The sequence below is a fragment of the Gossypium raimondii genome, chromosome 11 (assembly GCF_025698545.1).
Source record: "Gossypium raimondii isolate GPD5lz chromosome 11, ASM2569854v1, whole genome shotgun sequence".
Taxonomy (NCBI): Eukaryota; Viridiplantae; Streptophyta; class Magnoliopsida; order Malvales; family Malvaceae; genus Gossypium; species Gossypium raimondii.
In genome coordinates, this window is record NC_068575.1 from 1,004,579 (window position 1) to 1,018,519 (window position 13,941).

General features: G+C 31.1%; 2 protein-coding genes across 49 annotated transcripts in view; both read left to right on the plus strand.

Annotated features, from left to right (window-relative positions):
- LOC105761713 (putative disease resistance protein RGA3) overlaps positions 1-10,735 on the plus strand; it is a 31,800-nt gene extending 21,065 nt beyond the window's left edge. Inside the window, exon 3 of the mRNA XM_052623994.1 lies at positions 10,605-10,735. The gene's annotated coding sequence lies outside the window, so the exon portion shown is untranslated. The remainder of the gene's footprint in view (positions 1-10,604) is intronic.
- The window catches only part of LOC105761687 (putative disease resistance protein RGA1), an 87,207-nt gene that overhangs the window by 3,563 nt on the left and 69,703 nt on the right, over positions 1-13,941 (plus strand). For 9 of the 48 annotated variants that reach the window (XR_008190996.1, XR_008190995.1, XR_008190992.1 and 6 more), the window contains exon 2: positions 9,747-9,804. The exons of 2 other annotated variants lie outside the window; for them this stretch is intronic. Coding sequence is in view for 2 of the 46 variants with exons in the window: in XM_052623990.1 (XP_052479950.1) it covers positions 9,747-9,804 (58 nt within the window). In the remaining 44 variants the exon portion in view is untranslated. Of the gene's footprint in view, positions 1-448; positions 537-9,597; positions 9,813-9,971; positions 10,342-10,547; positions 10,605-10,814; positions 10,951-11,079; positions 11,399-13,941 lie in introns of those variants that run through there. 37 more of the 48 variants (XR_008191023.1, XR_008191029.1, XR_008191012.1 and 34 more) reach the window with 20 other exon arrangements.

The window sequence follows — 13,941 nt, forward strand, 5'->3', positions numbered from 1 at the left end:
GTTGGTCTGTCTTTGTTATTTATTTAATATGATGACCTTATCTTTTTTTGAAGAAAAATAAGAGTGGTATATTGAATCTCCAAGTGAGGGGTCTGATGCCATTTTTCATTGAAGTTGGATACTGTTAATTTCCTTGTTAAAATCCCTTTGTTTTAATCCTACTTTTTACTTATCATCTTTCATAATATTTTTGGTGATTTGTGCATTAAGGCATTGGAGAAACGCATTAGTCAACATCAATCATTTTACATGCATAAAAAGAGGTGGTAATTTATCTATTTGCTTTTTACTTTTAAATCATAATAATAACTTGACAATTGCTTCTAATAATTTAATTCTAAAAAATCATTGATGTGGTTGTATTATATGTATTTATATATATATTTATGTTTTCTCTTAATATATGCCAACTGAGTATTATCTTGGATGGTACCTGTGATATTGACAGGCTTTTGGAGGTATTCAAATTCATAATATTCATTGATGCAGGGCACTCTTTTAGCTGTTTAGAATTCCAGCCAAATTTGTTATTGAAGGTCCAAACAAGAAAAAAAGGAAGATGCTTCAGACGTATAATTAAGTGTTTGAGGGGTTAAGCTTAAATAATTTCTTTGTACTATGAAGTTCATAGTGGATTCATCTTTGGGCAAAGCCCCGCAGACGTAGGACGAGTTTCGAACTGCGTAAACATCTTAATTGTGTTCTTTATTTTTCTTGTTGCATAATATATACCAACTCAAGAAAACACACATTTTTAATGTTCCAAATAGTATTCAAATGCAGGGATGCACAATTGATTATGAGACAATAATTGTTTTAGACGGTATGTATTCCAAGGCTATGTTCAATTATGATGCTTGGACTAGGACTCTTCCAAAAGATGTCGATGTCCTGGCTGTATATACATGACTTGTGTGTTGATGCTTATGTTGGCACACATCAAATTATAAGTTGAACAACACCTTATAAAGGCCTATCATGGCACAAGCCAATATTACAAGCTGAAGCTTTGACTCTTGTTATGTTCTGCCCCGAGTAAATTTTTTAAAGAGAAATTTATTAATTCATTCAATGAATAAATGAAAAATTCAAAGAAAAAAAATAACAAATACTCGTATGCGCTAAATAATAATAAAAATTTATTATTTTATAACTTTTCATAATTAGGTAAAAGAAATTACTAATAATTTGGTGATCATTTTGTAACTTTTTAACTAGTTGAATGACTTTTAATATAGTTTACTCAAAAAAGAATATTAGCGGCGTAAAATAGAAAACGAGAAAACAAATTTAAAATAAAGATAAACAAAACGATGTACTTAACGACGTTACTTCCTTCTTCTCCAACCAAAACACCGTCGCTTTGTTCCCCAAACGTAAAATACGGTGGGACCATTTCCAACCAAACAACATTATTTTCATTTAATAATAAATGTGTTATAATTATTTATATTCATATAAGAAGTTATTTGTATTAAATATTCTCAATTTATTAATTAATTTTTTAAAATTAATTTATAAATTATAAAATATTTTAATTAAGTTTTGAAAGTATTAATATTATATCAATAAAATCATTTCATTTTTGTAGCTATCAATTTAGATTTTAAATTTCGTTCTCATTTGACATGGATTAAATTGTAAATACTTGTGTACTCATCATATTGATAACTTGATTCTAACATATTAAAAACACTGAGATTATAAAATTTAAGAGGATTACTTCTTCTTCTTCTTTTAACAAATTAGATTCAAGTTGCCTATATAGCATGTACACATGTGTTTTAAGTATGTCCCCTATCATATTTGAGCGAACATTTAATGCTCAACCTACTTGCTAAGTTAATAGGAAAATGGGATAAATCTCAAAACTACATATAAACTTTGGCATAACATATAATTTTATACATGAAATTTTAATTTGATCTAATTTTCATAAATTATTAATATGACATCATTTTATGTTTATATATTGTGTAAATAAATAATTATATTTATCCACTACAAAAATAAATTCATGTATCTATTTCTTTAAATACCTCGCATATTAAAATATAGACATCACAAATTCGACTAATGGATCATAGGGCAAAGTCGACTAGTGCGAGGTTTGTAGGAACATGTAGTTACATTATTGCTACTTAGTTGCAAACAAGCATGATCAAAGATAAATTGTGACTTTCATTGAAGCATACAATATTCTTTTAATTGTGATTTTTTTTTCATAACACGAGTTAGACAATAGTTTGATAACATCCATAAGTGTCCAAATCTATTTTCATTTTTTATTTTACTTTTTTATATATTTTTTCTTTCTCATATATATTGATTATAGATTCGCTCATGATATTGCTTCAATAGAAGGAACTCCTAAAAGCTTGAGAAAATTAGTGAGAGCTTACCCTATATATTTATGAAACAAAATATGAACATAAAATATCTAAAATTTTAAATTTTACACAATCCCAATATACAAAAACTAAAGAGAATATGAAAACTATTAATATGTGCTAACCAAATTAAATAAATCTGAAATTAAATTCACATACCGATGTTGTGCTGGTTAAGGTTTTAAAACTAGATAGGTGGCGAACCAATCATATTAATTGGTTTTCGGTCTAATTTGTTTGTTGGATTCAATTGAAATAGTTTAATTTAATTTAGGGTTTTAGATATGAAAGTTTTATATTACAATAATTGAATTTTGAAAATTTTTATAGATTTTTTATATTATATATATTAACTTATTTAAAATGTTTTCAAATGTTTTCAAAATATTAGTAAAAACTGTTAACACCGATCTTAATTGTCCTTATTTATTCACCTTTGAAAACTACAAGGTTTCCATTAATCTTTTTACCCTTCATTTTTGTTAGCTTTTGGCTCTATTCTTCGGCAGAGCATAGCATGCAATACAAAAAGCAGAGATCGTACTTTCTACCCTCATTTGTTTATCTGCCCACATATTCGATTGGCATGTATTTTTCTGAAAGGCATTTGACAACTTTAAGAATTTAGATGCAGGCAAATAGGTGGTAATTACTAAATTGCTTTACATTTTTAAAATCATAATAATCTCATAATTTCAGATGATCTAATGTAACCTCGTAACTAAGCAACTTCTTTTTCAGCATGAGTTCAATGGAAGAGCCAAAAAGCAGGACATGCATTCTTCATCAGCTGATCTGTCCATGGAATTGTGCTCCCATGAAATCCTCCTCTCTATGCACATTTGTTCTTTCTTTTTCTTTGTTGAAGAGTCGATCTGTATGCATTCTTCATCAGCTGATCTTACAGTATTGTTTAGCCAAAATAATAGGGAAAGAGACTTACTGTTCTTTGTCAAGCTCAAAGGCTCATTTGAAATTTTGGAAGATTTGGATAAAACTATTAAATTTAAAAAATAGGCCCATTTAAAATATGAGTCGAGCTTGAATTTGAATATTCAAAGCCTAAGTTGGGTCCGACCCAATTTTTAAGTTTGCAATATTTTATATTATGTTAATTTTATATGTTATGTAATTTGTAACAAATAAAAATAAAAATTATAATACTATTATAATCTTAAGATGACTATATATAAAATTTTAATAAAATGTAAAATTATTAAATATTAAGTTAAAAATAATATAAGTTCATTTAAATTTTTTAAAATAGTATGAGTGGATTTAAAATGAGTTTGAGTTAACTGCTTACAAATTTGAACAGACTTTAAGTTTATATTTTGGACCAGGCGAACTTAAACAAATATAAAATAAAATATAAATATTTTCATTTTTTAAATTTCTATTATATTTTGGCATAATGGTTTATTTAACCTTCTAACTTTATGAAAAATCAATTTAGTCCTTAAACTTACATGACATACACATGGATGCCACATTAGCAATTAACTAATGTTTTAAATATAAAAATTAAAAAAAAAGCATACAGATTCCTACTCATCCTTAAGAATCTATTCCAAAGCTGCTAATAAGATGAAATGCCACCATTGCTTCTACATGCTTATGCTCCCATTACTACCATCCATATCTTTCTCAACTTTAAATTTAATTCCTTTGTTTAAGGGTTGGGTTTAGACTTCAACATTTAAGGACTATATTTTATATAAATGAAAATAATAAAATATAATAAAATTATTTATATCAAATAATAATTAAAAATATATTTATGATTATAAATTTACATGTATTTAATATATATTATATAAATATTAATTTGTAATATATTTAATTTTATAAGAATTAAATAATTAAATTTATAATTATCATATGATATGTACTTATATAACACCTCTAGAAGGTTATAGTGAGGAAAACAATCTCATTGCAAGTTAAATTTTTAAGAAGATCCTTTATGTCCAGTTTGGTGCAATAAAATCAAGTGATATTAGTTTAATTCGATTCTATTTTTTATCCGTCCATTATAATTTAGTTTAGTTCGATTTTGTTATTATAAATTTTATAATTATTTTAATAAAATAAACTTTATTTTACGGCTTTTAAATATCATTTGACAAATTTTCAAAGTTTTTTCATAGATATTTTTAAAATTATTTTAAGTAGATAAAATAATTAAATACTTTTATATAATATTTTTAAAATATATTTATTTATTTTCACTATTTTTAAATATAAAATATTTATTTTTATATTATAAAATAAATTTATTTATAAATTAAAATAAAGAATATAATTTGGTTCGGTTTCAATAATTGTGATTTTTTAATTTGTATTCCATAAACCGTCTAAACACCTTGATTTGGATCAATTTTCAAATATTTTTTATTTTATTTACTCAACCTTACTCATGGGAGGTAAATGATCATACAAAGGAGCACTAACTTGTTTAAAAGAAGCTGAACAAATAATATTTAGGCTCTCTTTATATAGACAGTGAGATTAGCTCCAATGAGGTCGAAAACATATATAACAATAATAAGATTAAAAACTATTCCGCACCATCTTGAATTTTAGCACTAAAAAATACAAAAAAAAAAGGAGAAGAAAAACAACTATTTTTTTTGCAATAATGATTCTTTTGGTCTCTAACTTTATAGAAAAAGTTATTTCAACTCTCCATTTAACTTTTCGTTTCTTTTAGTTCTTAAACTTGTAATTTTTGTCAAATCACCTCAAAATGAGTGAAAAATTAACGTATGTTGATTTTGCTAATGTAACATACACGCGGATTGCCACGTATATGCCACATAAGCAATTAATTATTTTTTAAAAAAATTCAAAAAAATATTTTTAAATATTTTTTTAAAATAATTAATTGTTAACGTGACATACACGTGGTAATCTACCTATATGTCATGTCAACAAAGTTAACAAATGTTAACTTTTTCACCCATTTTGGATGGTTTGACAAAAAAAAATATAAGTTCAAAGACTAAAAGAAAATGAAAGTAAATAGAGAGCTAAAATAATTCTTTTATAAAGTTGGAATGCCAAAAAAGTTATTATACTTTCATTTTGCAAAATAATTAATAAACACTTTAAACATAATGTCATTTTTGAAACAGATTGTGCTAACATTGTCAACCGCTTTAGTTTTCACAAGGAGGACATAACGATCCTTGATCACTGCATTAAGGAGCTCACAAGATGCTTGATTCTTTTGTTTCTTTCGAGGTTAAATGGGTGAAACGTGGTTATAACAAATTAGCTGATTCTCTTTGTAATTGGGCTCTTTCTAAGTGTAGTAATTTGTCTTTTGAGATGAATTATCTTAGCGATCGATAATCATAACATTGTAATTTATGATGCAACTTAAAATGAGGTAGCGACCTTTGGGTTTTTTTATTATAAAAAATACTATTAAATGTATTAAGTTAAAATACATGTATGTGTAAAATAAATATTTAAAATATATTTAAAAATAAAATATCTTAAAAAAACCAAAATCATCCAACTCACAATAAAACAATTATATGTGTAATAAAATAATAAAATAGATATGAGCAGTGGAAGCAATCTTCATGATGGTATAAGTAATGATTTTTCCTTCAATACCAATTAAATACATTCCCATGGAGCTGACATAAACCCAATATCTTTCCACATGTTGTGTTCAAAAACTAAATTAATTTTTCAATAGTAGCCAAGCTAAAAAAAATTTTAGTCGGAATTAAATTATATATTTTTATAGTAATATATCTTTATAATTTTTAAAGAGTTAAATTAAATTTTTATAACAGGGTTAACAAATGTTAAACTCTTATATTTTACTTTGATATATTGCATAGACAAACAATTATAACAGTAACTATTGTCGTAATATATAATTATAGACACCAAGTTACTTTAAAAGACAAAATCAAAGCTAAGTAGGTGGGTGAGAAAGGTGGACATGATAATCATTTGTAAGTTAATTAAATTCGATTCAAAAAGATTTAAATTTGATTTAGTAGTCATTAAGTTATGTTTAAATTATTGATTTAATCGGATTCGAATTTAATAATATTTGATTCTAATGGCGAATGAGTTTTATTGAATTTTTATTTTATATATTCAACCAAAGTTAAACTCAAAAATAAAATATTGAATTTAACCGAGTATTGAGACTCACTCAATTACACAAAGTAAGTGGGAAGAAGGTTTAGAAAGACTTCAATCAAAACACCTTGGATTCCATGGGATTTGTCTCCTTTTTCTCTTTTCTTTCATACCTTTTTCATTAATTTCAATTATTTGTACGTTGTGCAGAGCACCCCTAGTGTCATCATCTCAACTTTGTCTCCATTCAGAAATTTGTGTCAAACAGTAAACATGGACGGACCATTTCCCACCAATCAACATTACTTTTTATTTAATTATACTACTTGCTGGGTGGATGGATCCACATCTGTGTTTCATCTTGCTGGGATCATTCTCATTTTAGTCCTCCTCTCTCACGAATCAAACACTTTTTGCCTTGATTTCAGTTCGAACCAACAATGGCCGAAGCAATTGCTTTCGACATTGCCGCAGAGCTCATTATTAAGTTGAGCTCTCGTGCTCTCTCTCAAGTTGGGCTGTGGTGGAATCTAAAACATGACCTCGACGACCTCAAAAGCACCGTCTCTACAATCAAAGCTGCGCTTCTTGACGCAGAAGAGCGATCCGTGACCAGCCATCTCGTCAAAGATTGGCTTGAAAAGCTGAAAGATGTACTTTACGATGCTGACGACTTGCTCGATGATTTCTCTACCGAAGCTTTGCGGAAAGATCTAATGGGTGGGAACAAGCTGACGGAAGAGGTACGCCTTTTCTTCTCGAGCTCAAACCAATTTGCTTATGGTCTCAAAATGGGTCGGAAAATGAAGGCCATTAAGGCGAGATTAGCTTCAATTGACTTAACGATGTTTGCGTGTGTTTCAGATGATTTTGATGTGAAAGTTATTGTAGCAAACATTAACAAATCTGTGACTAATCAAGCACCTGATCAAAATCTTGAAATGGATCAATTGCAAAAACAACTTCGAGATAAAATTGATGGGAAAAAATATTTGCTTGTTTTGGATGACATTTGGAATGAGGACCCAGAAAGGTGGTCTAGGCTAAAGAAGTTATTGATGGGCGGGGCTAAAGGGAGTAGGATAATAGTAACTACTCGATCTCTAAGGGTGGCGGAGATAACTAATAAATGTCAATCCCATGTTTTGAAATTGAAAGGCTTGTCTGGTGATGATGCTTGGTCTTTGTTCAAAAAGATAGCATTTGAGCAAGGATATGCAGACTCAACAAATTCAGCCTTTGTGGAAGTAGGGAGACAGATTTCGGAAAGGTGTGGTGGGGTTCCCTTAGCCATAAGGACGATAGCTGGTACATTATCTTAGAAGAAAACTGCAAATGAGTGGCATTCTTTCAAAGAAAATGAACTTGCTAAAATTTCACAAATTGAAGGAGAAATTCTACCTATACTGAAATTGAGTTATGATCATCTCCCGTCTCATTTGAAGCATTGCTTTGCTTATTGCCGATTGTATCCAACAGATTACACAATTCAAGTGCAAGCGCTTGTTCAATTTTGGATTGCACAGGGTTTCATAAAGCAATTGAATCAAAGTCAATCTCTGGAGGAGATCGGGTTTGGGTATTTTAAAGATTTAGTTGAAAGGAGTTTCTTTCAAGAGGTAGAAGAATATGGATTTGGGGATATGAGATGTAAAATGCATGATTTAATGCAAGATCTAGCTGAATCAGTAGCAGGGATGGAGAGTAGTATTGTAGATTCAAATAAAATTGCAAGTGATGCTGGTGAAAAATGTCGCCACATATCAATTAATCCTTTATTAATTCCTTCATTAATTCCTTTGTTTAAGGGAAAGAAGTTGCGAACCTTGTTACACTTTCCAAACAGCATAGATCAAGATTTTAGTGAAGAAAGTTGGGATTTGATAATTGCAAATTGTAGATGCTTGCGTGTATTGAAATTATATTCTATAGGTATTCAAAAGATTTCACCCTCCATTTGTAAGTTGAAACATTTGAGGTACCTTGACCTTTCTTCCAATTACAATATTAAGATTCTCCCAAAGAGTATTTGCAAGATTCAGAATTTGCTAGCGCTGAAACTTGACTGCTGTTTTGGGCTTAAAGAATTGCCAAAGAAGATTGAAGAATTGGTGAATCTTACCCATATTGGGTGTCGTAGTGTTTTAGTTTAACTCATATGCCACGTGGAATAGGGAAGCTGACTTCACTTGAGACGTTAAGCATGTTTGTAGTGGATAAAGATGGGTCCCATGGCGGTGCAGGTCTAAGTGAATTGAGACTGCGTAACAACTTAAGGGGACGTCTACAAATAACAAATTTGGGATTCGTAAAAAATGCAAAAGAGAAGTTTAAGGCTGCTAATTTGAAAGAGAAGCAACATTTGAGATCGTTGCTTTTAGAATGGAGCCTTCGTTTTGATGATGACGATGAGAAGTCACTTGAAGACCTCCAGCCCCATCCTAATCTCAAGGAGCTCTGTATTGCAGGATGGAGGGGTGATGGCAAGTTTCCAAGTTGGCTTCCTTTGCTCACAAATCTCGTCACAATTGACATAAGTGGTAGTAATTTCAAACAAATCCCGTCCTTTGCGCAATTTCCTTGTCTTAAAGGGCTGGAGATATATGATTGTACTAAGCTGGAGTACATGGATGATAATAGCCCAAAAGGAAGTCAAGGAGAACCACAATCATTCTTCCCATCACTTAAGCATCTTTGCCTACGGGATTGCCCAAATATGAAGAGTTGGTGGAGGACGACAAAGCCAATCGATGATGATTCCAACGAGGACGACACAACAGTTATGGGAACATCAACTATGGCATTTCCTTGTCTTTCCTCTTTAGAAATTAAAAATTGCCCTTTGACTTCAATGCCACTGTATTCATCACTCGATGAAGATCTAATGTTGTCGAATACCAGTTCAAGGCCGTTAAAGCAGACCATGAAGATGAACATCACTAGTACGACCCCATCAACTTCAACCTCTTCTCTTCCTCTCTCCAAATTGAAATCTTTCGATGTACACAACATTGAGGGGTTGGACACTCACACGCTAGATGAGTGCCTGCAATATCTCACCAGCCTCAAAAGATTAACAATAGGAGATTGCAAGGAGGTTGATTTAGAGGGCATGCAATGGGAACCCCTTAAGAATCTCTCTCATTTGGAGATTGATAATATTCCAAAGCTGGTGTCTCTCCCCATTTGGCTTCAACATCTTGTTCAATTGAAAACATTAAAAATTCATAACTGCAATGGATTGAGGTCACTGCTTCCTGTGTTCCAACATCTCACTTTCCTTGAAGAGTTTGAAGTAAAGGACTGCAAGGAGCTGGAGTTATCTGGAGCTGGCATCCAAATATTCCAAGATCATACAAACCTACGCTCTCTATGGCTGCAAAATATTCCAAAGTGTCGGCATCTTCCGGAGTGGCTTCAACATCTTGTTCAATTGAAAACATTAAAAATTCGTAACTGCAATGGATTGAGGTCACTGTTTCCTGTGTTCCAACATCTCACTTTCCTTGAAGAGTTTGAAGTAGAGGACTGCAAGGAGCTGGAGTTATCTGGAGCTGGCATCCAAATATTCCAAGATCATACAAGCCTACGCTCTCTATCGCTGCAAAATATTCCAAAGTGTCGGCATCTGCCGGAGTGGCTTCAACATCTAACAAATCTGCAAGGGCTTTATCTCGTTAATTTGCCCAATTTAACATCTCTTCCAGACGAGATGCGTTGCCTAACCAGTTTGGAGTATTTACACATACGAGAAATTCCTCAGTTGGAGGAAAGATGTCGGAAGGACATTGGCGCTGATTGGAAAAAGATTGCTCACATCCCCAACATTGGGTTGTATCAGGTTGGTCTGTCTTTGTTATTTATTTATTATGATGACCTTATCTTTTTTTGAAGAAAAATAAGAGTGGTATATTGAATCTCCAAGTCAGGGGTCTGATGCCATTTTTCATTGAAGTTGGATACTGTTAATTTCCTTGTTAAAATCCCTTTGTTTTAATCCTACGTTTTGCTTATCATCTTTCATAATATTTTTGGTGATTTGTGCAGTAAGGCATTGGAGAAAGGCATTAGTCAACTTCAATCATTTTATATGCATAAAAAGAGGTGCTAATTTATCTATTTGCTTCTAATAATTTAATTCTAAAAAATCATTGATGTGGAGAGAGAGGCCTATGAAGCCTTCAAAATGGTTGTACTATATGCTCTGCTTTCTTCATTTAAGCACTTACCTATCATATCTTTATATATATTTATGATTTCTCTTAATATATGCCAACTGATTACTATCTTAGATGGTACCTGTGATATTGACAGGCTTTTGGAGGTATTCAAATTCATAATATTCATTGATGCAGGGCAGTCTTTTAGCTGTTTGGAATTCCAGCCAAATTTGTTATTGAAGGTCCAAACAGGAAAAAACGGAAGATGCTTCAGAATATTTGGTGGTGAGGTTGAAGTTGATAAAATATTTCATTATGTATATATCAACAGCATTATACTAAACACACATATGTGCAAATATAAGGCTGATAATAATGGGATTTGTAACACATTCTATGTTGGCATTTATAATTTTCAGGTTCATTGATGGTTTTGGAAGAGTGGTTGTTCAAGCATGACAATTGCCAGACATATTGCATTTGAAAATTTATGATTCCACTTTACATGGAGCTTATTAAGAGCTTGATTCATAGTAGGAAAACCATCTGAGTGTTGAATGTGAATTTTCACTTGCATAGCTAAAATGAGTTGGGAGAGAATTTGCATCAAGTGTTTGAGGGGTTAAGCTTAAATCATTTCTTTGTACTATGAAGTTCATAGTGGATTCATCTTTGGGCAAAGCCCCGCAGACGTAGGATGAGTTCCAAACTGCGTAAACATCTTAATTGTGTTCTTTATTTTCCTTGTTGCATAATATGTACCAACTTAGGAAAACACACATTTTTAATGTTCCAAACATCAATGCTTGAGCTAAGGAAATCAAAGTCTCCTAGGAGGATTCTAGCCCATCAATTCCCTCCATATATCAACAATGAACCTGCAAACTGTAAATATCAATATACAGTATGATAAAATTGATCTCGTATAGACCGAGCAGTTTCCAAATGTAGAAGAAGCACTTACTGTTACTAAAAACATAACTCCATATTTTGTGCACAAATGGTGGCCAAACACATATCCGTTGTCTATGCTTTTTGATTCCAAGTTTAAGAAAGGGCCAAACATTGGGCATCCTCATCCTCATCTGTAATAGTAACAAATTCACATTCCCATTTGTGTTCGCACCTCAAAACTCAATTCCAACTTGATCAAGTTTACTTTAAAACATAACTTGATTCAAGATAAAAATCAACTTGGACTTCTTTACCTAGCAAAAGATGAACACAATTCTCAAAAATTCAAGGTTTTCGAAACCGGACCAATAGTAAAATTGATCAGGCCACCAATTCATTGGTTCAACCGGTGGTCATTAAAAAATTTATAAAAAATAAAAACTTGATTCAACTGCCAGGTTCAACCAGTTTTTCGCCCAATACAATCGTCCATACCGATTCCTGGGTCAATCTATTCAATGCCCTTCTTCGAACCAAGATCCTGATCCGGTTCAAACAACCTTGACTAAACCTAAAAAACTATTTGTCTTAAGTTCTGATTTCAATTGGTATTTTCAATATTAGTTCAAAAAAGAAAAACCATTCTAAGTTGGACATTAAGGTATTTAAATTTGGCTTACACAATAGCCCAAGCTTGACTAACCAATAATTAAGCCGAATTCCGCAAACATTAGCAAAACCAAAACATGAAATCTTAACCGTAAATAAGTTAGAGATCAATTTCAACCAAAAAGTGAAAAAAACATGAAGGAAGCAATAGAAGTAGAAAAACAACAAGATTGATCCAATGATTAAGTTAAAATTTATGTATATGTAAAATAAATAATTAAGATTATATTTAAAAATAAAATGTTTTAAATAATAATTAAGAATATCAAAACTATGTTTATATTAAAAATAATTAAAATTATATTTTATATTAAATTATAAAATATACATAAGAATTGTGTGTTTGAATTTTTATTGTTGCACTATTTTAATTATGTACCACAATTTGAATAATATTATTTTGTATTAATTACATAAAATAAAAATATAATATTCAGTGAATAAAAATAAATATATAAAATCAATAAAGAAAAAACAATAAACTAGTAGAGCAGTCGTATTATACGTAAGGGGGACACTAGTGATAGACATTATGGATATCAACTGAATCATTTTTCAAACATCCATCAAAGACAAAGCATGAAAAGACAAAGCATGAAGAGTCGTTGTTCAAGCATGACAATTGCCAAATAGACCTGTCCATGGGCCGGGCCGGGCTGGGCTCGGAAAAATTTTGGCCATACTCTTAGGCCCGGGCCCGACCCGAAATATGGGCCTAAAATTTTGCTCAGGCCTGGCCCGGGAAAAAAAATAAGCCCGAGCCCGGCCCGGTTTTTAAAAAACACAAAAAAATATTTTAAAAATAAAAAAATAAAAAAATATTTTTAAAGTATTTTAAAATTAAAAATTAAAAATTAAAAATTAAAAATTAAAAATTAAAAATTAAAAATTAAAAAATAAAAATAAAAAATATATATTTATTATATTCGGGCCAGGCCAGGGCCAAAAAAGTTGAGCCCGAGCCCGGTCCATTTTTTAAACGGCCTCGTTTTTTTGCCCAAGCCCATATTTTGGGCCTATATTTTTACCCAAACCCTCCCATATTTCGGGCGGGCCGTCAGGCCGGGCCAGGCCGCCCGGCCCATGGACAGGTCTATTGCCAAACATATTGCATTTGAAAATTTATTATTCCACTTTACTTGAAGCTTATTAAGAGCTTGATTCATAGTAGGAAAACCATCTAAGTGTTAGATGTGAATTTTCACTTGCATAGCTAAAATGAGTTGGGAGAGAATTTACTTAATTGTACAAAAGTGTGATTGCATCAAGTGTTTGAGGGTTTAAGCTTAAATCATTTCTTTGTACTATGAAATTCATAGTGGATTCATCTTTGGGCAAAGCTCCGCAGACGTAGGACAAGTTCCGAACTGCGTAAACATCTTAATTGTACTCTTTATTTTTCTTATTGCATAATACGTGCCAACTCAAGAAAAAACACATTTATGTTTTTTTAAGGTTCCAAACAGTGTTCAAATGAAGGGATGCACAATTGATTATGAGACGACAATATTTTTAGACAGTATTCCAAGGCTATGTTCAATTATAATGCTTGGATTAGGACCCTTCCAAAAGATGTCGATTTCCTCTCTTCCATGGAAAGGTTCTCAATTTCCTCCTGCATTAAAGAATAGAAATTAAGCTCATAGGTATGAGAAATAAGCAACACAAATCAATCAATCAGGAGTAACTGAAAATTCTCTTGAAAGTCATTACCAAAA